The 20,458-nt window shown below is 62.2% G+C and overlaps 3 protein-coding genes and 1 long non-coding RNA gene across 5 annotated transcripts in view; 2 read left to right on the forward strand and 2 right to left on the reverse strand.

Moving 5' to 3' along the window:
- ARHGEF10L (Rho guanine nucleotide exchange factor 10 like) overlaps positions 1 to 6,057 on the reverse strand; it is a 33,794-nt gene extending 27,737 nt beyond the window's left edge. Inside the window, 7 exon segments of the mRNA XM_048326236.1 lie at positions 440 to 613; positions 1,707 to 1,799; positions 1,900 to 2,016; positions 2,889 to 3,068; positions 3,142 to 3,219; positions 4,933 to 5,039; positions 5,976 to 6,057. Coding sequence (XP_048182193.1) covers positions 440 to 613; positions 1,707 to 1,799; positions 1,900 to 2,016; positions 2,889 to 3,068; positions 3,142 to 3,219; positions 4,933 to 5,039; positions 5,976 to 6,057 — 831 coding nt within the window.
- LOC125337010 lies at positions 2,555 to 2,918 on the forward strand. Its single transcript, XR_007207905.1, has 3 exons — positions 2,555 to 2,605; positions 2,648 to 2,730; positions 2,857 to 2,918. It is a non-coding gene; the product is annotated as an uncharacterized LOC125337010 (long non-coding RNA).
- A 186-nt stretch (positions 6,058 to 6,243) lies between the features above and the next one.
- On the forward strand, positions 6,244 to 7,584 carry LOC125337006 (collagen alpha-1(III) chain-like). 2 transcript variants are annotated; one of them, XM_048326234.1, is made up of 2 exons: positions 6,244 to 6,593; positions 6,969 to 7,584. In XM_048326234.1, exons 1-2 carry the CDS (start codon positions 6,244 to 6,246, stop codon positions 7,561 to 7,563), a joined length of 945 nt encoding a protein of 314 aa, XP_048182191.1. In that variant the 3' UTR covers positions 7,564 to 7,584. The 2 variants fall into 2 exon arrangements, 1 of the variants encoding a protein (XP_048182191.1); XR_007207904.1 differs by lacking the exon at positions 6,244 to 6,593 and adding an exon at positions 6,614 to 6,879 and having other exon boundaries at positions 6,969 to 7,559.
- A 4,895-nt stretch (positions 7,585 to 12,479) lies between these two features.
- Positions 12,480 to 18,749, reverse strand: LOC125337008 (BUB3-interacting and GLEBS motif-containing protein ZNF207-like; the record flags this gene model as incomplete). The annotated part of the gene is made up of 4 exons (XM_048326235.1): positions 12,480 to 12,963; positions 14,097 to 14,254; positions 18,255 to 18,338; positions 18,650 to 18,749. Coding segments are annotated over 4 exons (765 nt in total), but the record flags the coding sequence as incomplete, so codon positions are not given.
- Between the last annotated feature and the right edge of the window lie 1,709 nt (positions 18,750 to 20,458).

The following is a 20,458-nucleotide window of genomic DNA, read 5'->3' on the forward strand; positions in this document are numbered from 1 at the left end:
GAGGAGGAGCAGGAGGAGGAGAGGATGAAGGATGAAGGATGAGGAGGAGGAGGAGGAGGAGGAGATGGAGGAGGAGGAGGAGGATGGAGGAGGAGGAGGAGGATGGAGGAGGAGGAGATGGAGGAGGAGGAGGAAGAGGAGATGGAGGAGGAGGAGGAGGAGGTGAAGGATGAGGAGGAGAAGATGAAGGATGAGGAGGAGAAGGAGGATGAGGAGAAGGAGGAGGAGGAGGAGAGGATGAAGGATGAGGAGGAGGAGGAGGATGAAGGTGAGGAGGAGGAGAATGAGGAGGAGGAGGACGAGGAGAAGGAAGACAACGAGGAGGAGGAGGATAAGGACAAGGAGGAGGAGAAGGATGCAGAGGATGAGGAGGATGAGGAGGAAGAGGAGGAGGAGGAGGAGGAGGAGAATGAAGATGAGGAGGACGAGGAGGCCCCACCTTGCTGAGGCTGCTGCGCTCGCCGATGCTCCTGCTGAGCTGCTGCATCTCGGCCACTTGGTCGGCCACGCGCTTCTGCTCGTTGAGCTTCTCGGCCAGCGTCTCCAGCTCGGTGAGCGCCAGCTGCAGCGCCAGCCGGTCGGCGTGGCCGCGCGGGGTGTTCTTCAGCATGTCCTGGCACACGGGCACGGGCGGGCGTGGCAGGAGCCGCCGCGGCTCCGGCGGCCCCCGGGCTCGCGGCGCGGAGGGCGACCCTCGGCACGGAGCCGAAAACCCAACCAAGGCGCCCACCGCGAAGCGAGCCCCGGGTCTGCAGCGCCCGAAGAGGTGCTGCCGCAGAACCTTCCCAAAAACCTTCTCCAGAACCTCCCAGAAACCTTCTCCAGAACCTCCCAAAAACCTCCAGAACCTCCCCAAACCTTCTCCAGAACCTCCCAGAAACCTTCTCCAGAACCTCCCAAAAACCTCCAGAACTTCCCCAAACCTTCTCCAGAACCTCCCAGAAACCTTCTCCAGAACCTCACAGAAACCTTCTCCAGAACCTCACAGAAACCTTCTCCAGAACCTCACAGAAACCTCCAGAACCTCCCAGAAACCTTCTCCAGAACCTCCCAGAAACCTCCAGAACCTTCCAAAAACCTTCTCCAGAACCTCCCAAAAACCTCCAGAACCTCCCAAAAACTTCTGCAGAACCTCCCAAAAACCTCCTCCAGAACCTCCCAAAAACCTCCAGAACCTCTCCAAAACCTTCTCCAGAACCTCCCAGAAACCTCCAGAACCACCCAAAAACCTCCAGAACCTCCCGGGAACTTCTCCAGAACCTCCAAAAAAACTCCAGAACCTCCCCAGACCTTCTCCAGAACCACCCAAAAACCTCCAGAACATCCCCAAACCTTCTCCAGAACCTCCCAAGAACCTTCTCCAGAACCTCCCCAACCTCCCCCAAAACCTCCACAACCTTGCCCAAAATCTCTCAAAACCTTCTCCAGAACATCCCAAACATCTCCAGAACCTCCCCAAAAACCTCCAGAACCTCCCAATGTCCTCCAGAACTTCCCAAACATCTCCAGAACTTCCCAAAACCTCCAGAACCTCCCAAAAACCTCCAGAACTTGCCAAAAACCTCCAGAACCCCCCCACCATCTCCAGAACCTGCCAAAAACCTCCAGAACCTCCCGATGTCCTCCAGAACCTCCCAAAAACCTCCAGAACCTCCCAAAAACCCTCCAGGACCTCCCCACCATCTCCAGAACCTCCCTCCCCTCACCTGCAGGAGGAGGATGAACTGAGGGAACCTCTGGATGGGCTTCACCATCAGCCCGTAGAGCGTGACGCGGTCGGCGCTGGCCATCTGCCGCTTCTGCGGGGGGAAAGCCGGGAGAAAAGGGGTTTTTTTTGGGAAAAGCCGGGAAAGAAGGGGTTTTTTGGGAGAGGCGGAGCCGGGGAGGGGCGGCGCTGACCTTGAGGAAGTCGAGGAAGGCGGGCTTGGTCAGACAGGCCTTCTTGATGAGGGCCATGGCCGTGGTGAAGTTGTTGACGTAGTCGCTGTAGACGTCCAGCACCATGGACTTGGAGAACTGGGAGAGGGCGGCAGAGCGGGAAGGGCGTGGGGCTTCCCAAGAAACGCCGGAAGCGCGGCGGCGGCTGCGGGGGTCCCAAAGCGGCCCCGCCACGGCAGCCCTGCACCCACCCCGGTGGGGCCTGGCTGGGATCCCAGGGGGGTCTGGGGGCGATTCCCGATCCCTGATGGGATCCCAGGGGGGTCTGGGGGCGATTCCCGATCCCTGATGGGATCCCAGGGGGGTCTGGGGGTGATTCCCGATCCCTGATGGGATCCCAGGGGGGTTTGGAGGTGATTCCTGATCCCTGATGGGATCCCAGGGGGGTCTGGGGGCGATTCCCGATCCCTGATGGGATCCCAGGGGCGTCTGGGGGTGATTCCCGATCCCTGATGGGATCCCAGGGGGGTCTGGGGGTGATTCCTGATCCCTGATGGGATCCCAGGGGGGTCTGGGGGCGATTCCCGATCCCTGATGGGATCCCAGGGGCGTCTGGGGGTGATTCCCGATCCCTGATGGGATCCCAGGGGGGGTTGGGGGTGATCCCTGATGGGATCCCAGGGGGGTCTGGGGGTGATTCCCGATCCCTGATGGGATCCCGGGGAAGGTTTGGAGGTGATTCCCAACCCCTGATGCGATCCCAGGGAAGGTTTGGAGGCGATTCCCGATCCCTGATGGGATCCCAGGGGGGTCTGGGGGCGATTCCCGATCCCTGATGGGATCCCGGGGAAGGTTTGGAGGTGATTCCCAACCCCTGATGCGATCCCAGGGAAGGTTTGGAGGCGATTCCCGATCCCTGATGGGATCCCGGGGAAGGCTTTTTGGCGATTCCCGATCCCTGATGGGATCCCAGGGAAGGCTTTTTGGCGATTCCCGCTTTTCCCGGGTACCGAGGCCACGAAGAGATCCCCGATCTTCTCGGCCGAGTCCCACTCGGCCACGCGGGAGGCGAGGGCGATCTGGAACATGGAGTGGCACTGCAGGATCTCCTTCAGCCGGAAGAACACCAGCTGGCACTTGCGGGCGCTCAGCACCTTGGGCTCCATCTCCAGCAGCGGCTTCCGGTAATCCTGCGGGAACGGGGGCTGGGAATGCCGGGAGCCGCGCCGGGGCGGCGCCGAGCCCGCGGGAAGGGGCTCCCACCTGCAGGATGCGCTTCAGGGAATCCACGTAGCTCCGCTCGCTCTGCACGATGGAGCCCAGGATGTGCCGGCGCACCACCTGCCGCGGGACACGGGGATCGGCCGGGATGCCACGGAGCCCCAACAACGGCATCGGGGAGGTGCAGGCACAGCCGTGATCCCGAATCCCGGGATTGGGGAGGTGCAGGCACAGCCGTGATCCCGAATAACGGGATCGGGGAGGTGCAGGCACAGCCGTGATCCCGAATCCCGGGATTGGGGAGGTGCAGGCACAGCCGTGATCCCGAATCCCGGGATCGGGGAGGTGCAGGCACAGCCGTGATCCCGAATAACGGGATCGGGGAGGTGCAGGCACAGCCGTGATCCCGAATCCCGGGATGAGGGGAAATGCAGGCACAGCCGTGATCCCGAATCCCAGGATCGGGGAGGTGCAGGCACAGCCGTGATCCCGAATCCCGGGATGAGGGGAAATGCAGGCACAGCCGTGATCCCGAATCCCAGGATCGGGGAGGTGCAGGCACAGCCGTGATCCCGAATAACAGGATCGGGGAGGTGCAGGCACAGCCGTGATCCCGAATCCCGGGATGAGGGGAAATGCAGGCACAGCCGTGATCCCGAATCCCAGGATCGGGGAGGTGCAGGCACAGCCGTGATCCCGAATCCCAGGATCGGGGAGGTGCAGGCACAGCCGTGATCCCGAATCCCGGGATGAGGGGAAATGCAGGCACAGCCGTGATCCCGAATCCCGGGATGAGGGGAGGTGCAGGCACAGCCGTGATCCCGAATCCCAGGATCGGGGAGGTGCAGGCACAGCCGTGATCCCGAATCCCGGGATGAGGGGAAATGCAGGCACAGCCGTGATCCCGAATCCCGGGATTGGAGGAAATGCAGGCACAGCCATGATCCCAAATCCCGGGATGAGGGGAAGTGCAGGCCCAGCCTGTGGGGCTCAGCTGTGACGCCCCAATCCCAAATCCCAGGAAAAGGGAACCAACCCCAGCCCAGCGGAAGCGCTGACTCAGCAGCGCCGTTTTTGCTGACTCGGCCTTTCCCCCATTGCTCAACCGGGGGAAGCTGCGTCCCGCCCTCAGATCCCCGGAAAGCCCCGGTAACAAATCCCTGGTAAGCCCTGATCCCAGACCCCCGGAGAGCCCCGATCCCAAATCCCCAGAGAGCCCCGATCCCAGATCCCCAGAGAGCCCCAATCCCAGATCCCCGGAGAGCCCCGATCCCAGATCCCCGGAGAGCCCCGATCCCAGATCCCTGGAGAGCCCCAATCCCAGATCCCTGGAGAGCCCCGATCCCAGATCCCTGGAGAGCCCCAATCCCAGATCCCCGGAGAGCCCCAATCCCAGATCCCCAGAGAGCCCCGATCCCAGATCCCTGGAGAGCCCCGATCCCAGATCCCTGGAGAGCCCCAATCCCAAACCCCCGGAGAGCCCCGATCCCAAATCCCCGGAGAGCCCCGATCCCAGATCCCCAGAGAGCCCCGACCCCAGATCCCCAGAGAGCCGCAATCCCAAACTCCCGGAGAGCCCCGATCCCAAACTCCCGGAGAGCCCCGACCCCAGATCCCCAGAGAGCCGCAATCCCAGATCCCCAGAGAGCCCCAATCCCAGATCCCTGGAGAGCCCCGATCCCAGATCCCTGGAGAGCCCCAATCCCAGATCCCTGGAGAGCCCCAATCCCAAACCCCCGGAGAGCCCCGATCCCAAACCCCCGGAGAGCCCCAGAGCCAGAGCCCCGGAGAGCCCCGGAGAGCCGCGGAGAGCCCCGGAGCCAGAGCCCGCACCTGCTGGGGGCTCAGCCCGTCGGGCATGGGGCCCAGCTCGGGCGGGGGGTGCTTGGCGTCCGACACGGTGACCTCCAGGAATCCGGTGTCCTCGTCCTCCGAGTCCCCTGCGGGCACAGCAGCAGCCGCTGCCACGCGGAGCCGCGCCGGGGCCACCGGGGCCGGCTCTGCCTCCGGAGCGGCGCGGGAGGCACGTCCTGCTGCTCCCGGTGCTGCCGGTGCTGCCGGTGTTCCCGGTGCTCCCGGTGCTGCCGGTGCTGCCGGTGCTGCCGGTGCTCCCGGTGTTCCCGGTGCTCCCGGTGCTCCCGGTGTTCCCGGTGCTCCCGGTGCTCCCGGTGCTGCCGGTGCTACCCGGTGTTCCCGGTGCTGCCGGTGCTGCCGGTGCTGCCGGTATCCCGAGTGCCTCCAGAGCCACCAGCATGAGTCCGGTGGGATTGGGGACGGCGGGGAGGGGACAGGGAGGGTCCCCATCCCAAAAATCCGCCCGGGATGTGGGAACGGCGCCTCGGTCTCGCTCCAAGCCAGCGGGAAACGGGAAAAGGAGCCGGGAGTGGGGGAAAAGTGGGAAGTGCTGGAGCAGGGTCGGGGCCAGCACCGCACAGAGGGGACAGGGAGGGTCCCCATCCCAAAATCCGCCCGGGATGTGGGAACGGCACCTCGGCCTCGCTCCAAGCCAGCCGGGAAGTGAGTCCCGGGAAGTGAGTCCCGGGAAGTGCTGGGAAGCGGGGCTCAGCCGCGATCCCACAAATCCCGGGGTGAGGGACATGCAGGCACAGCACGCGGGGTTCAGCCGCCATCCCCCAATCCCAAATCCTGGGATTTGGGAAGAGGAGCCGGGAGCGGAGGAAAAGTGGGAAGCGCCAGAGCGGGGACCAGGCCAGCGCCGCAGGGAGGGGACAGGGAGGGGACAGGGAGGGTCCCCATCCCAAAATCCGCCCGGGATGTGGGAACGGCACCTCGGCCTCGCTCCAAGCCAGCGGGAAACGGGAGAAGGAGCCGGGAGCGGAGGAGAAGCGGGAAGCGGCGGAGCGCGGAGCCCTTACCCGAGGCCGAAGCAGCCGAGGAGGAGGAGGGCGAGCGAGGCTGGGCCGGGTCGGGCCGGGAGCGCGGCCGCCGGCTCCACATGGCCCCGGCCCCATCCCGGGCTGCCCAGAGCCGGGAGCGGAGCGAGGGAGGGAGGGAAGGAAGGAAGGGAAGGGCTGCGGGGAGGGCGCTGCCAGCTCCGGGACCTTTTCCTTCCCCAATTTGGGCCGGGCCCGTCGCCGCCCACGGCTCCTTCTCCCCGTGCCGGGATCCCCGCGCCCCAAAGCCATGCGGGAGCGCCGGGACACGCGCGGCGGATCCCACGGGAAGCTCCGGGCGCGGGGCGGCCCGGCGGGATCGTACCTCCCCTCCGGAGCTCCGGGGAAAGCCGGGAGCCGCGGCGGGAGCGCGGCGGCCTCTCCGCCTCGGCCGCCCTCCTCCTGCGCTCCCCGTCCCCTGCGGGACAGGGAAAGCCCCGGGATTTGGGAATTCTGGGGAAAATCCCCAGGGAAAAGCCTAAGCACACCCCGGTGCTTTATCCCAAAAATGCTTGGAGCAAGGAGCGAGTTCCCAGAGAGTGGGAACAGCCACGGGGAAGCTGAAAACGCCAGGAATAATCCAGGAAAAAGTGGGAAAAGGTGAGCGGGATGAGGATTCCCTGGAATCCGCCCTCTCCAGGGGCTCCGGGTGGGGTTTTCCCGCTCACCTGGGGCCTCCCTGTGCTCCTCATTCCCTGCGGGACAGGGAAACCCCCGGGATTGGGAATTCAGGGAAAAATCCTGGAGGAAAAACCCAAGGACACCGCGGTGCTGCTGGGGGGAGCCGCTGCTTTATCCCACGAGGATAAAAGGAGCGAGCTGAGAGTGGGAACAGCCACGGGAAAGCTGAAAACGCCGGGAATAATCCAGGAAAACGTGGGAAAAGGTGAGCGGGATGAGGATTCCCTGGAATCCGCCCTCTCCAGGGGCTCCGGGTGGGGTTTCCCGCTCACCTGGGTTTTCCCGGCGCTGCAGGAACGTCACCTTCCTCATCACCGCCATCCGCGTCTTCTCCAGCCCGTCCTTGGTGCCGCTCCGCGCCGCCCGCATCAGCTGCGACATCTGCGAACGGGATCCGGGAGCCGGGATCAGGGATCCGGGATCAGGGACCAGGGATGATCACAGGGATCACAGGGATCACAGATCAGGGATTGGAAAGCTCGAGGCAGCCCCGGGATCGCCGGCCGGATCCGGTTCCCCCTCAGGAACATCCGTGGAGCGCCGTTCCCTGTTTTCCCCCGCAGGCGGGAGCAGCAGGCACAGGCGGGGTGCTCCGGGATCCCGGCAGGATCCCGGCAGGATCGATCCCGGCAGGATCCCGGCAGGATCCCGGCAGGATTCGCAAGCGGCCGAAGCGGGATGGCGCAGCAGAGCCGAGCGCAGCCCGGGAAGGGAGCGGGAGCGGAGCCGGGAGCGGATCCATCCCTTCCCTGGGCCGGGATTGGATGTGGGGGAGAGGAAGAGGGGGGGACGGGCCTTTCCCTGCCCAAATCCCAGCGCTTCATCCCAAATCCCAGCGTTTTATCCCAAATCCCAGCGTTTCATCCTAAATCCCAGTGTTTTATCCTAAATCTCAGCGTTGCACCCCAAATCCCAGTGTTTCACTGCTCAAATCCCAGTGTTTCACCCCAAAATCCCAGCGTTTCACTGCCCAAATCCCAGTGTTTCACCCCAAATCCCAGTGTTTCATCCTAAATCTCAGCGTTTCATCCCAAATCCCAGTGTTCCATCCCAAATCCCAGCATTTTATCCTAAATCTCAGCGTTTCACCCCAAATCCCAGCGTTTCACTGCCCAAATCCCAGCGTTTCACTGCCCAAATCCCAGTGTTTCATCCCAAATCCCAGCGTTTCACTGCCCAAATCCCAGCGTTTCACTGCCCAAATCCCAGCATTTTATCCTAAATCTCAGCGTTTCACCCCAAATCCCAGCGTTTCACTGCCCAAATCCCAGTGTTTCACCCCAAATCCCAGTGTTTCATCCTAAATCTCAGCGTTTCATCCCAAATCCCAGTGTTCCATCCCAAATCCCAGCATTTTATCCTAAATCTCAGCGTTTCACTGCCCAAATCCCAGCGTTTCACCCCAAATCCCAGCGTTTCACCCCAAATCCCAGCATTTCATCCTAAATCCCAGCGTTTCACTGCCCAAATCCCAGCATTTCATCCCAAATCCCAGCGTTTCACCCCAAATCCCAGCGTTTCACCCCAAATCCCAGCATTTCATCCTAAATCCCAGCGTTTCACCCCAAATCCCAGCGTTTCACTGCCCAAATCCCAGTGTTTCACCCCAAATCCCAGTGTTTCATCCTAAATCTCAGCGTTTCATCCCAAATCCCAGTGTTCCATCCCAAATCCCAGCATTTTATCCTAAATCTCAGCGTTTCACCCCAAATCCCAGCGTTTCACTGCCCAAATCCCAGCGTTTCATCCCAAATCCCAGCGTTTCACCCCAAATCCCAGCGTTTCACCCCAAATCCCAGCATTTCATCCTAAATCCCAGCGTTTCACCCCAAATCCCAGCGTTTCACTGCCCAAATCCCAGCGTTTCACCCCAAATCCCAGCATTTCATCCTAAATCCCAGCGTTTCACCCCAAATCCCAGCGTTTTATCCTAAATCCCAGCGTTTCACTCCAAATCCCAGCGTTTTATCCTAAATCCCAGTGTTTCATCCTAAATCCCAGTGTTTCATCCTAAATCTCAGCGTTTCACCCCAAATCCCAGTGTTCCATCCTAAATCCCAGCGTTTTATCCTAAATCTCAGCGTTTCACCCCAAATCCCAGCGTTTCACTGCCCAAATCCCAGCGTTTCACCCCAAATCCCAGCGTTTCACCCCAAATCCCAGCATTTCATCCTAAATCCCAGCGTTTCATCCCAAATCCCAGCGTTTCACTGCCCAAATCCCAGTGTTTCATCCTAAATCCCAGCGTTTCATCCTAAATCCCACTGTTTCATCCCAAATCCCACTGTTTTACCCCAAACCCCAGCGTTTTATCCTAAATCCCAGCGTTTCATCCTAAACCCCACTGTTTCATCCCAAATCCCACTGTTTCACCCCAAACCCCAGCGTTTCACCCCAAACTGACGCTGGCAGCCCCTTCCCACCCCCTGGAGCTCCAGCTGGGACGGCGCAGGGCGGGAAAGGCTCCGCACTAAGATCCCACAACTCCCAAAATTCCCCTTCCCTTCCCTTCCTTCCTCCTCCCGTACCAGCCCCTCCTGGGATCCCTCTCTCCCGGCGTGCTCCGAGCTCCCTTCCCAAGAAAAGCCCGGAATTCCGACGGCTGGGCCGGCGTTTTTCGGGAGCGGGGCACGGAATGGGACGAGCTCAGCCCGGATGGGATCCCACGAGGGGTTTCCCCCCCTCCCCGGCCCCGCCGCACCGGGAATTTCGGGAAGAGCGGGATGCGGGGCGGAGCGGGAGGTACCTTCCAGTCGCATTTGTGCTTCAGCTCGTGCATCTCCTTCCCCCCAACTCTGAGCGCCAGGAGGTCCCGCTTAGTCCTGGCGCATTTCTGCCGGAGCTTACGGAGGTCCGGAGAGAGCTGAGCCCGCAGCAAAGCAGCAGCAGGAGAAGGAACAGCAGCAGGAACAGCAGCAGGAACAGGAGCAGGAATAGGAACAGCAGCAGGAACAGCAGCAGGAACAGGAGCAGGAACAGGAGCAGGAACAGGAGCAGGAACAGGAGAAGGAACAGCAGCAGGAACAGCAGCAGGAACAGGAGCAGGAACAGGAGCAGGAACAGGAGCAGGAACAGGAGCAGGAACAGGAGCAGGAACAGGAGCAGGAGCAGGAGCAGGATCAGCAGCAGCAGGAGCAGCAGGAACAGGAGCAGGATCAGGAGCAGGATCAGCAGCAGCAGGAGCAGCAGGATCAGGAGCAGGAGCAGCAGGAGCAGGAGCAGGATCAGCAGCAGCAGGAGCAGCAGGATCAGGAGCAGGATCAGGAGCAGCAGCAGCAGGAGGATCAGGATCAGGATCGGGATCAGGATCAGGAGCAGCAGGAGCAGCAGCAGGAGCAGGAACAGGAGCAGCAGGAGCAAGATCAGGATCAGGAGCAGCAGGATCAGGAGCAGGAGCAGCAGGAGCAGGAGCAGGATCAGCAGCAGCAGGAGCAGCAGGAACAGGAGCAGGATCAGGAGCAGGATCAGCAGCAGCAGGAGCAGCAGGATCAGCAGCAGCAGGAGCAGCAGGATCAGGAGCAGGATCAGGAGCAGCAGCAGCAGGAGGATCAGGATCAGGATCGGGATCAGGATCAGGAGCAGCAGGAGCAGCAGCAGGAGCAGGAACAGGAGCAGCAGGAGCAAGATCAGGATCAGGAGCAGCAGGATCAGGAGCAGGAGCAGCAGGAGCAGGAGCAGGATCAGCAGGAGCAGGAGCAGGATCAGGAGCAGGATCAGGAGCAGGATCAGCAGCAGCAGGAGCAGCAGGATCAGGAGCAGCAGGATCAGGAGCAGGAGCAGCAGGAGCAGGAGCAGCAGGATCAGGAGCAGGAGCAGGAGCAGCAGCAGCAGGAGCAGCAGGATCAGGAGCAGGAGCAGGAGCAGGAGCAGCAGCAGCAGGAGCAGCAGGATCAGGAGCAGGAGCAGGAGCAGCAGCAGCAGGAGCAGCAGGATCAGGAGCAGGAGCAGGAGCAGGAGCAGGAGCAGCAGGAGCAGCAGGATCAGGAGCAGGAGCAGCAGCAGCAGGAGCAGGAGCAGGAGCAGCAGCAGCAGGAGCAGCAGGATCAGGATCAGGAGCAGGAGCAGGAGCAGCAGCAGCAGGAGCAGCAGGATCAGGAGCAGGAGCAGCAGCAGCAGGAGCAGCAGGATCAGGAGCAGGAGCAGGAGCAGCAGCAGCAGGAGCAGCAGGATCAGGAGCAGGAGCAGGAGCAGGAGCAGCAGCAGGAGCAGGATCAGGAGCAGCAGGATCAGGAGCAGGAGCAGGATCAGGAGCAGCAGGATCAGGAGCAGGAGCAGGAGCAGCAGCAGGATCAGGAGCAGCAGCAGCAGGAGCAGCAGGATCAGGAGCAGCAGCAGCAGGAGCAGCAGGATCAGGAGCAGGAGCAGGAGCAGCAGGATCAGGAGCAGGATCAGGAGCAGCAGCAGCAGGAGCAGCAGGATCAGGAGCAGGAGCAGGAGCAGCAGGATCAGGAGCAGGATCAGGAGCAGGATCAGCAGCAGCAGGAGCAGCAGGATCAGGAGCAGCAGCAGCAGGATCAGGAGCAGCAGGAGCAGGAGCAGCAGGAGCAGGAGCAGGAGCAGCAGCAGCAGGATCAGGAGCAGGAGCAGGATCAGGATCAGGATCAGGAGCAGCAGGAGCAGCAGGATCAGGAGCAGCAGCAGCAGGATCAGGAGCAGGATCAGGATCAGGATCAGCAGCAGCAGGATCAGGAGCAGCAGCAGGATCAGGATCAGGAGCAGGAGCAGCAGGATCAGGATCAGGAGCAGGAGCAGGATCAGGATCAGCAGCAGCAGGATCAGGAGCAGCAGGATCAGGAGCAGCAACAGGATCAGGATCAGGATCAGGAGCAGCAGGATCAGGATCAGGAGCAGGAGCAGGAGCAGGAGCAGCAGCAGCAGGATCAGGAGCAGCAGGATCAGGAGCAGCAACAGGATCAGGATCAGGATCAGGAGCAGCAGGAGCAGCAGGATCAGGAGCAGGAGCAGGATCAGGAGCAGCAGCAGCAGGATCAGGAGCAGCAGCAGCAGGATCAGGAGCAGCAGCAGGATCAGGAGCAGCAGGATCAGGAGCAGGATCAGGATCAGGAGCAGCAGGATCAGGAGCAGCAGCAGCAGGATCAGGAGCAGGAGCAGGATCAGCAGCAGCAGGAGCAGCAGGATCAGGAGCAGCAGCAGCAGGATCAGGAGCAGCAGGATCAGGAGCAGCAGGATCAGGAGCAGGAGCAGGAGCAGCAGGAGCAGCAGGAAGAAGAGCGGAGATCCGGCAGCGGCAACACAAACACAGCACACATCACCCAGAGCGCGGCACATCCCGATCCCGGCCGGCATGGAGCGGGCATGGAGCAGGCATGGAGCGGGAGTGGGGATGGAGCAGGAGCAGGGATGGAGCGGGGACGGAGCGGGGATGGAGCAGGGATGGAGCAGGAGCAGGGATGGAGCGGGCATGGAGCAGGCATGGAGCGGGAGTGGGGATGGAGCAGGAGCAGGGATGGAGCAGGAGCAGCGATGGAGCAGGGATGGAGCAGGAGCGGGGATGGAGCGGGCATGGAGCAGGCATGGAGCGGGAGTGGGGATGGAGCAGGAGCAGGGATGGAGCGGGAGTGGGGATGGAGCAGGAGCAGGGATGGAGCAGGAGCAGCGATGGAGCAGGGATGGAGCAGGAGCGGGGATGTAGCAGGGAATGCAGCTGGAGCAGGGATGGAGCGGGGATGGAGCAGGGATGGAGCAGGAGCAGGGATGGAGCGGGAATGGAGCAGGGATGGAGCAGGAGCAGGGATGGAGCGGGAATGGAGCAGGAGTGGGGATGGAGCAGGAGCGGGGATGGAGCGGGGATGGAGAGGGATGGAGCGGGGATGGAGCGGGGAATGCAGCGGGAGCGGGGAGAGGCTCAAAGATGGGAGAAATCATCCCGAAATTCCAGCCGGGATGGAGCAGGGAAAGGCTCAAACCCAGGAGGAATCACCCCGAGCGGCACAGCCCGGAATCCCGGCCGGGATGGAGCGGGGACAGGCAGGGAGAGGCTCAAAACAGGGAATCGTCCCGAAATTCCAGCCGGGATGGAGCAGGAATGCAGCAGGAGCGGGGAAAGGCAGGGAGAGGCTCCAGGGGGAGGAAATCCCAAGGGAAGGAGGAAAGGAGGAAGGAAATTCCAGGGAAAAGGCAGCAGCAGCAGCTGCGGGGGCTCCGGTTTCCTCCACGGAAAAGCCGGGATGAGGATTCCAAAGGAGGGATACCTTGGGCTGCAGGGATGGGGATTCCCGGGGTGGATGGGGGTTCCAAGGGGGGCTGAAGATTCCAAAAGAAGGGATACCTTGGAATGCAGGGATGAGAATTCCAAAGGAGGGATGAGAACTCCCAGAGGTTGGATACCTTGGAATGGAGGGGTGGGGATTTCCGGGATGGGTGCGGATTCCAAAGGAGGGATGGGGCTGGAGGGAGGGATGAGAATTCCAAAGGATGGAAGGAGGATGAGGAGCCGAAGGCAGGGATACCTTGGGCTGGAAGGATGGGGATTCCAAAGGAGGGATGAGAATTCCTGGGATGGATGAGAATTCCCGGGATGGATACCTTGGGCTGGAGGGAGGGATGGATGGAGGGATGGATGGATGGATGGATGGAGGGATGGATGGAGGGATGGATGGAGGGATGGATGGAGGGATGGATGGATGGATCCATGGATGGATGGAGGGATGGATGGATGGAGGGATGGATGGATGGATGGAGGGATGGATGGATGGATGGATGGAGGGATGGATGGATGGATGGATGGATGGATGGAGGGATCCATGGATGGAGGGATGGATGGATGGATGGATCCATGGATCCATGGATGGAGGGAGGGATGGATGGATGGATCCATGGAGGGATGGATGGAGGGATGGATGGATGGATGGATGGAGGAAGGGAGGGAGGGATGGATGGATGGATGGAAGGATGGAGGGATGGAGGGATGGAAGGATGGAAGGATGGAAGGATGGAGGGATGGAGGGATGGAAGGATGGAAGGATGGATGGATCCATGGATCCATGGATCCATGGATGGAAGGATCCATGGATGGAGGGATGGATGGATGGATGGATGGATGGATGGAGGGATGGACACAGGGATGGATGGATGGATGGATGGATGGATGGATGGATGGAGGGATGGACACTGGGATGGATGGAGGGATGGATGGATGGATGGATGGATCCATGGATGGAGGGATGGATGGATGGATGGAGGGATGGATGGACACAGGGATGGAGGGATGGAAGGATGGATGGATGGAAGGATGGAGGGATGGAGGGATGGAAGGATGGAAGGATGGATAACCATTCCCAGATGGATGCCCCGGGCTGGCAGGCGGCATGGAATGACGGATGGATAACCATTCCCAGATGGATGCCCCGGGCTGGCAGGCGGCACGCAATGACGGCTGGGTGACCGTTCCCACGCGGATACCTTGGGCTGGAAGGCCGCGCGCTGCTTGGCCGGCTCCGCTTCCCGCCGGGATTCGTCCCCGGACTCTCCGTCGCTGTAGCTCTCGAAGTCGCTGGAGCTCCAGCCCAGCTCCGGCTCCGGCTCCGGCTGCGCTCCGTCCCCGCCGATCGGCCCCGGCCCTGCGGCACAGCCCCGGCTCATCCCAGTGCTCCCAGCTCATCCCAGTGCTCCCATCCCAGCTCATCCCAGTGCTCCCAGTGCTCCCAGCTCATCCCACTGCTCCCAGTGCTCCCATCCCAGCTCATCCCACTGCTCCCAGTGCTCCCAGCTCATCCCACTGCTCCCATCCCGGCTCATCCCACTGCTCCCAGTGCTCCCAGCTCATCCCACTGCTCCCATCCCAGCTCATCCCACTGCTCCCAGTGCTCCCAGCTCATCCCACTGCTCCCATCCCAGCTCATCCCACTGCTCCCATCCCAGCTCATCCCACTGCTCCCATCCCAGCTCATCCCAGTGCTCCCATCCCAGCTCATCCCACTGCTCCCAGTGCTCCCATCCCAGCTCATCCCACTGCTCCCAGTGCTCCCAGCTCATCCCACTGCTCCCATCCCAGCTCATCCCAGTGCTCCCAGTGCTCCCATCCCAGCTCATCCCAGTGCTCCCATCCCAGCTCATCCCAGTGCTCCCAGTGCTCCCAGCTCATCCCACTGCTCCCATCCCAGCTCATCCCAGTGCTCCCATCCCAGCTCATCCCAGTGCTCCCAGTGCTCCCATCCCGGCTCATCCCACTGCTCCCAGTGCTCCCAGCTCATCCCACTGCTCCCATCCCAGCTCATCCCAGTGCTCCCAGTGCTCCCAGCTCATCCCACTGCTCCCATCCCAGCTCATCCCACTGCTCCCAGTGCTCCCAGCTCATCCCACTGCTCCCATCCCAGCTCATCCCAGTGCTCCCAGTGCTCCCAGCTCATCCCACTGCTCCCATCCCAGCTCATCCCAGTGCTCCCAGTGCTCCCAGCTCATCCCACTGCTCCCATCCCAGCTCATCCCAGTGCTCCCAGTGCTCCCAGCTCATCCCACTGCTCCCATCCCAGCTCATCCCAGTGCTCCCAGTGCTCCCATCCCGGCTCATCCCAGTGCTCCCAGTGCTCCCAGCTCATCCCAGTGCTCCCAGTGCTCCCATCCCGGCTCATCCCAGTGCTCCCAGTGCTCCCAGCTCATCCCACTGCTCCCAGTGCTCCCATCCCGGCTCATCCCACTGCTCCCAGTGCTCCCAGCTCATCCCACTGCTCCCAGTGCTCCCAGTTCATCCCACTGCTCCCATCCCAGCTCATCCCACTGCTCCCAGTGCTCCCAGCTCATCCCACTGCTCCCATCCCAGCTCATCCCAGTGCTCCCAGTGCTCCCATCCCGGCTCATCCCAGTGCTCCCAGTGCTCCCAGCTCATCCCAGTGCTCCCAGTGCTCCCATCCCGGCTCATCCCAGTGCTCCCAGTGCTCCCAGCTCATCCCACTGCTCCCAGTGCTCCCATCCCGGCTCATCCCAGTGCTCCCAGTGCTCCCAGCTCATCCCAGTGCTCCCATCCCGGCTCATCCCACTGCTCCCAGTGCTCCCAGCTCATCCCAGTGCTCCCATCCCAGCTCATCCCACTGCTCCCAGTGTTCCATCCCAGCTCATCCCACTGCTCCCAGTGCTCCCAGCTCATCCCAGTGCTCCCAGTGCTCCCATCCCAGCTCATCCCAGTGCTCCCATCCCAGCTCATCCCAGTGCTCCCAGTGTTCCATCCCAGCTCATCCCAGTGCTCCCAGTGCTCCCATCCTGGCTCATCCCAGTGCTCCCAGTGCTCCCATCCCAGCTCATCCCGCTGCTCCCAGTGCTCCCATCCCAGCTCATCCCAGTGCTCCCAGTGCTCCCATCCCAGCTCCGTGTGGGCGGGAGGGAGCCGGGAACGCTCCGGGATGGACGGAACCGGGGGGGGCTCCTCTTCCCGGGGGTGGGAATGGGGAGGGCACGGAGGGAGAGGGGAAAGGAAGGGAAGGGGGAATTTGGGAGCTGTGGGATCTCAGGGCAGATTCCCGAATTCCCGAATTCCCGAATTCCCGAATTCCCCACCCCTCGGGGTCCCGCGGCTCCTCTGGGAGCGGCTCCGGCCCCCCAAATCCCAGCGGTTCCCATGGGATCCCTGGCCGGAGCCTCCTGGGGGATGGGATCCCCTTCCCGATGGAAAACGGGATGGGGGGGCCTGGAAAAGCGGGAAGAGGTGATTCCCATGGGATCAGGGCCTGGAAAAGCGGGAAGAGGTGATTCCCATGGGATCAGGGCTCTGGAAAAGCGGGAAGAGGCCGCTCCCATGGGATCAGGCTCTGGAAAAGCGGGGAAGAGGTGATTCCCATGGGATCAGGGCTCTGGAAAAGCGGGAAGAGGCCGCTCCCGTGGGATCAGGGCCTGGAAAAAGCGGGAAGAGGTGATTCCCATGGGATCAGGGCCTGGAAAAGCGGGGAAGAGGCCGCTCCCATGGGATCAGGGCTCTGGAAAAGCGGGAAGAGGCCGCTCCCATGGGATCAGGGCCTGGAAAAGCGGGAAGAGGCCGCTCCCATGGGATCAGGCTCTGGAAAAGCGGGGAAGAGGCCGCTCCCGTGGGATCAGGGCCTGGAAAAGCGGGGGAAGAGGCCGCTCCCGTGGGATCAGGGCCTGGAAAAGCGGGAAGAGGTGATTCCCATGGGATCAGGGCCTGGAAAAGCGGGGAAGAGGTGATTCCCATGGGATCAGGCTCTGGAAAAGCGGGAAGAGGTGATTCCCATGGGATCAGGCTCTGGAAAAGCGGGAAGAGGCCGCTCCCGTGGGATCAGGCTCTGGAAAAGCGGGAAGAGGCCGCTCCCGTGGGATCAGGGCCTGGAAAAGCGGGGAAGAGGCCGCTCCCATGGGATCAGGCTCTGGAAAAGCGGGAAGAGGCCGCTCCCGTGGGATCAGGGCCTGGAAAAGCGGGAAGAGGTGATTCCCATGGGATCAGGGCCTGGAAAAGCGGGGAAGAGGCCGCTCCCATGGGATCAGGGCCTGGAAAAGCGGGAAGAGGTGATTCCCATGGGATCAGGGCCTGGGAAAAGCGGGAAGAGGCCGCTCCCGTGGGATCAGGCTCTGGAAAAGCGGGGAAGAGGCCGCTCCCATGGGATCAGGGCCTGGAAAAGCGGGAAGAGGCCGCTCCCGTGGGATCAGGGCCTGGAAAAGCGGGAAGAGGCCGCTCCCGTGGGATCAGGCTCTGGAAAAAGCGGGAAGAGGCCGCTCCCGTGGGATCAGGGCCTGGAAAAGCGGGAAGAGGCCGCTCCCGTGGGATCAGGCTCTGGAAAAGCGGGGGGAAGAGGCCGCTCCCGTGGGATCAGGGCCTGGAAAAGCGGGAAGAGGCCGCTCCCATGGGATCAGGGCCTGGAAAAGTGGGAAGAGGCCGCTCCCGTGGGATCAGGCTCTGGAAAAGCGGGAAGAGGTGATTCCCATGGGATCAGGCTCTGGAAAAGCGGGGAAGAGGCCGCTCCCATGGGATCAGGGCCTGGAAAAAGCGGGGAAGAGGCCGCTCCCATGGGATCAGGGCCTGGAAAAAGCGGGAAGAGGCCGCTCCCATGGGATCAGGCTCTGGAAAAGCGGGGAAGAGGCCGCTCCCGTGGGATCAGGCTCTGGAAAAGCGGGAAGAGGCCGCTCCCGTGGGATCAGGCTCTGGAAAAGCGGGAAGAGGTGATTCCCATGGGATCAGGCTCTGGAAAAGCGGGAAGAGGCCGCTCCCATGGGATCAGGGCCTGGAAAAAGCGGGGAAGAGGCCGCTCCCATGGGATCAGGCTCTGGAAAAGCGGGGAAGAGGCCGCTCCCGTGGGATCAGGGCCTGGAAAAGCGGGGAAGAGGCCGCTCCCGTGGGATCAGGCTCTGGAAAAGCGGGAAGAGGTGATTCCCATGGGATCAGGCTCTGGAAAAGCGGGGAAGAGGTGATTCCCATGGGATCAGGCTCTGGAAAAGCGGGAAGAGGCCGCTCCCATGGGATCAGGCTCTGGAAAAGCGGGAAGAGGTGATTCCCATGGGATCAGGCTCTGGAAAAGCGGGGAAGAGGCCGCTCCCGTGGGATCAGGCTCTGGAAAAGCGGGAAGAGGCCGCTCCCGTGGGATCAGGCTCTGGAAAAGCGGGGAAGAGGCCGCTCCGTACCGTCCGGCTCCGCCTCCAGCCCCTCGCAGGGAACGTCGTCGTAGATGACCTCGGGCTCCACCTCCGGGAAGGAGAAACGCTCCCCTGGAAAAGGCCGGAATCAGCATCCCGGGATCCGGCGGGACGGGAATCCCATCCCGAACCCGGCCTGGGGGATCCAGGCGGATCCAGGGGGATCCAGGGGTTATCCCAGGGGGTGTCCCAGGATTATCCCAGGGGTATCCCAGGGGTATCCAGGGGTATCCAGGGGGAGCCAGGAGGATCCCGGGGGTATCCAGGGGGTGTCCAGGGGAATCCCAGGGGTATCCAGGGGGATCCAGGGGTATCCAGGGGGATCCAGGGGTGTCCCAGGGGTACCCGGAGGTTTTCCAGGGGGTTATCCAGATTTCGCCCACCTCGGCAGATGCTCTCCCTCTTCCAGGTGCGGTTCCGGATGTGGGAATCTCCTCCGGCCTCTCCATTGCTCACCCGCGCCGGGAGCCTGCGGGAACGGGCTCAGGCAGCATTCCAGGGAAAAATCCCTCGGGATCGGGGACAAATCCCTCGGGATCGGGGGAAATCCCTCAGGATCGGGGGAAATCCCTCGGGATCGGGGACAAATCCCTCGGGATCGGGGGAAATCCCTCGGGATCGGGGGCAAATCCCTCGGGATCGGGGGCAAACCCCTCAGGATCGGGGACAAATCCCTCGGGATCGGGGGCAAACCCCTCGGGATCGGGGACAAATCCCTCGGGATCGGGGGAAATCCCTCGGGATCGGGGACAAATCCCTCGGGATTGGGGACAAATCCCTCGGGATCGGGGACAAACCCCTCGGGATCGGGGGCAAACCCCTTGGGATCGGGGACAAATCCCTCGGGATCGGGGGGGAAATCCCTCAGGATCGGGGGAAATCCCTCGGGATCGGGGACAAATCCCTCGGGATCGGGGGGAAATCCCTCGGGATCGGGGGCAAACCCCTCGGGATTGGGGACAAACCCCTCGGGATCGGGGACAAATCCCTCGGGATCGGGGGAAATCCCTCGGGATCGGGGGAAATCCCTCGGGATCGGGGACAAATCCCTCGGGATCGGGGGAAATCCCTCGGGATCGGGGACAAATCCCTCGGGATCGGGGACAAATCCCTCGGGATCGGGGGAAATCCCTCAGGATCGGGGACAAATCCCTCGGGATTGGGGGCAAACCCCTCGGGATCGGGGGCAAACCCCTCAGGATCGGGGACAAACCCCTCGGGATCGGGGACAAATCCCTCGGGATCGGGGGAAATCCCTCGGGATCGGGGACAAATCCCTCGGGATCGGGGGAAATCCCTCGGGATCGGGGAGAAATCCCTCGGGATCGGGGACAAACCCCTCGGGATCGGGGGAAATCCCTCGGGATCGGGGGCAAACCCCTCGGGATCGGGGGCAAATCCCTCGGGATCGGGGGGAAATCCCTCGGGATCGGGGGCAAACCCCTCGGGATCGGGGGACAAACCCCTCGGGATCGGGGAGAAATCCCTCGGGATCGGGGGGAAATCCCTCGGGATCGGGCGCCCCCAAAGCTCCCGCCCCCATTCCTATCCCAGGAACAAAATCCATCCCGTTCCAGCCCCCTCTGCTCCTCGGCATCCCGGGATTTGGGGCCATCCCAGCTTCTCGGGGATGTGGGAAAGATCCAAAATCCCGGAGTTTCCTGCTTGGAACTCAGGAATGGGGAGAGGTTGGGGAAACTGAGGCCGGGCAGCGGAGGGGACGGAGCCCCGCGATCCAACCAGGGAGCCAAAATCCCAGCAGAACCCCCGGAATTCCCACCAGGACCTCCTGGGAGCCCTGGAAAATGCCACCAAATCCTCCGAAATCCCACCAGAACCCCCAAAGCTCCTGGGAAATCCCACCAAACCCCCCAAATCCCAGCAGAATTCCCTGGAAATCCCACTAAACTCCCCCAAATCTCACCAGAATTCCCTGGGAATCCCACTAAACCCCCCAAATCCCACCAGAATTCCCAGGAAATCTCCCAAACCCCCCAAATCCCACCAGAATTCCCTGGAAATCCCACTAAATCCCCCAGATCCCACGGGAACCCCAAGGAAACTCCACGGAAATCCCACTAAACCCCCCAAATCCCATGGGAACCCCAAGAAAACTCCATGGAAATCCCACTAAACCCCCCAAATCCCACGGGGAACCCCAAGAAAACGCCATGGAACCCCCCAGACTCCAT

The sequence above is a fragment of the Corvus hawaiiensis genome, chromosome 22 (genome assembly GCF_020740725.1).
Source record: "Corvus hawaiiensis isolate bCorHaw1 chromosome 22, bCorHaw1.pri.cur, whole genome shotgun sequence".
Taxonomy (NCBI): domain Eukaryota; kingdom Metazoa; phylum Chordata; class Aves; order Passeriformes; family Corvidae; genus Corvus; species Corvus hawaiiensis.

What these genes read in the sequence shown, in the direction of transcription:
- LOC125337006 (XM_048326234.1), top strand. Translation starts at nt 6,244, where the DNA reads ATGCGGGAGCGCCGGGACACGCGCGGCGGATCCCACGGGAAGCTCCGG. An exon ending in CCAGGAAAAAGTGGGAAAAG is followed by an intron (nt 6,594 to 6,968) that starts GTGAGCGGGATG and finishes CCGGCGCTGCAG; the next exon opens with GAACGTCACCTTCCTCATCA.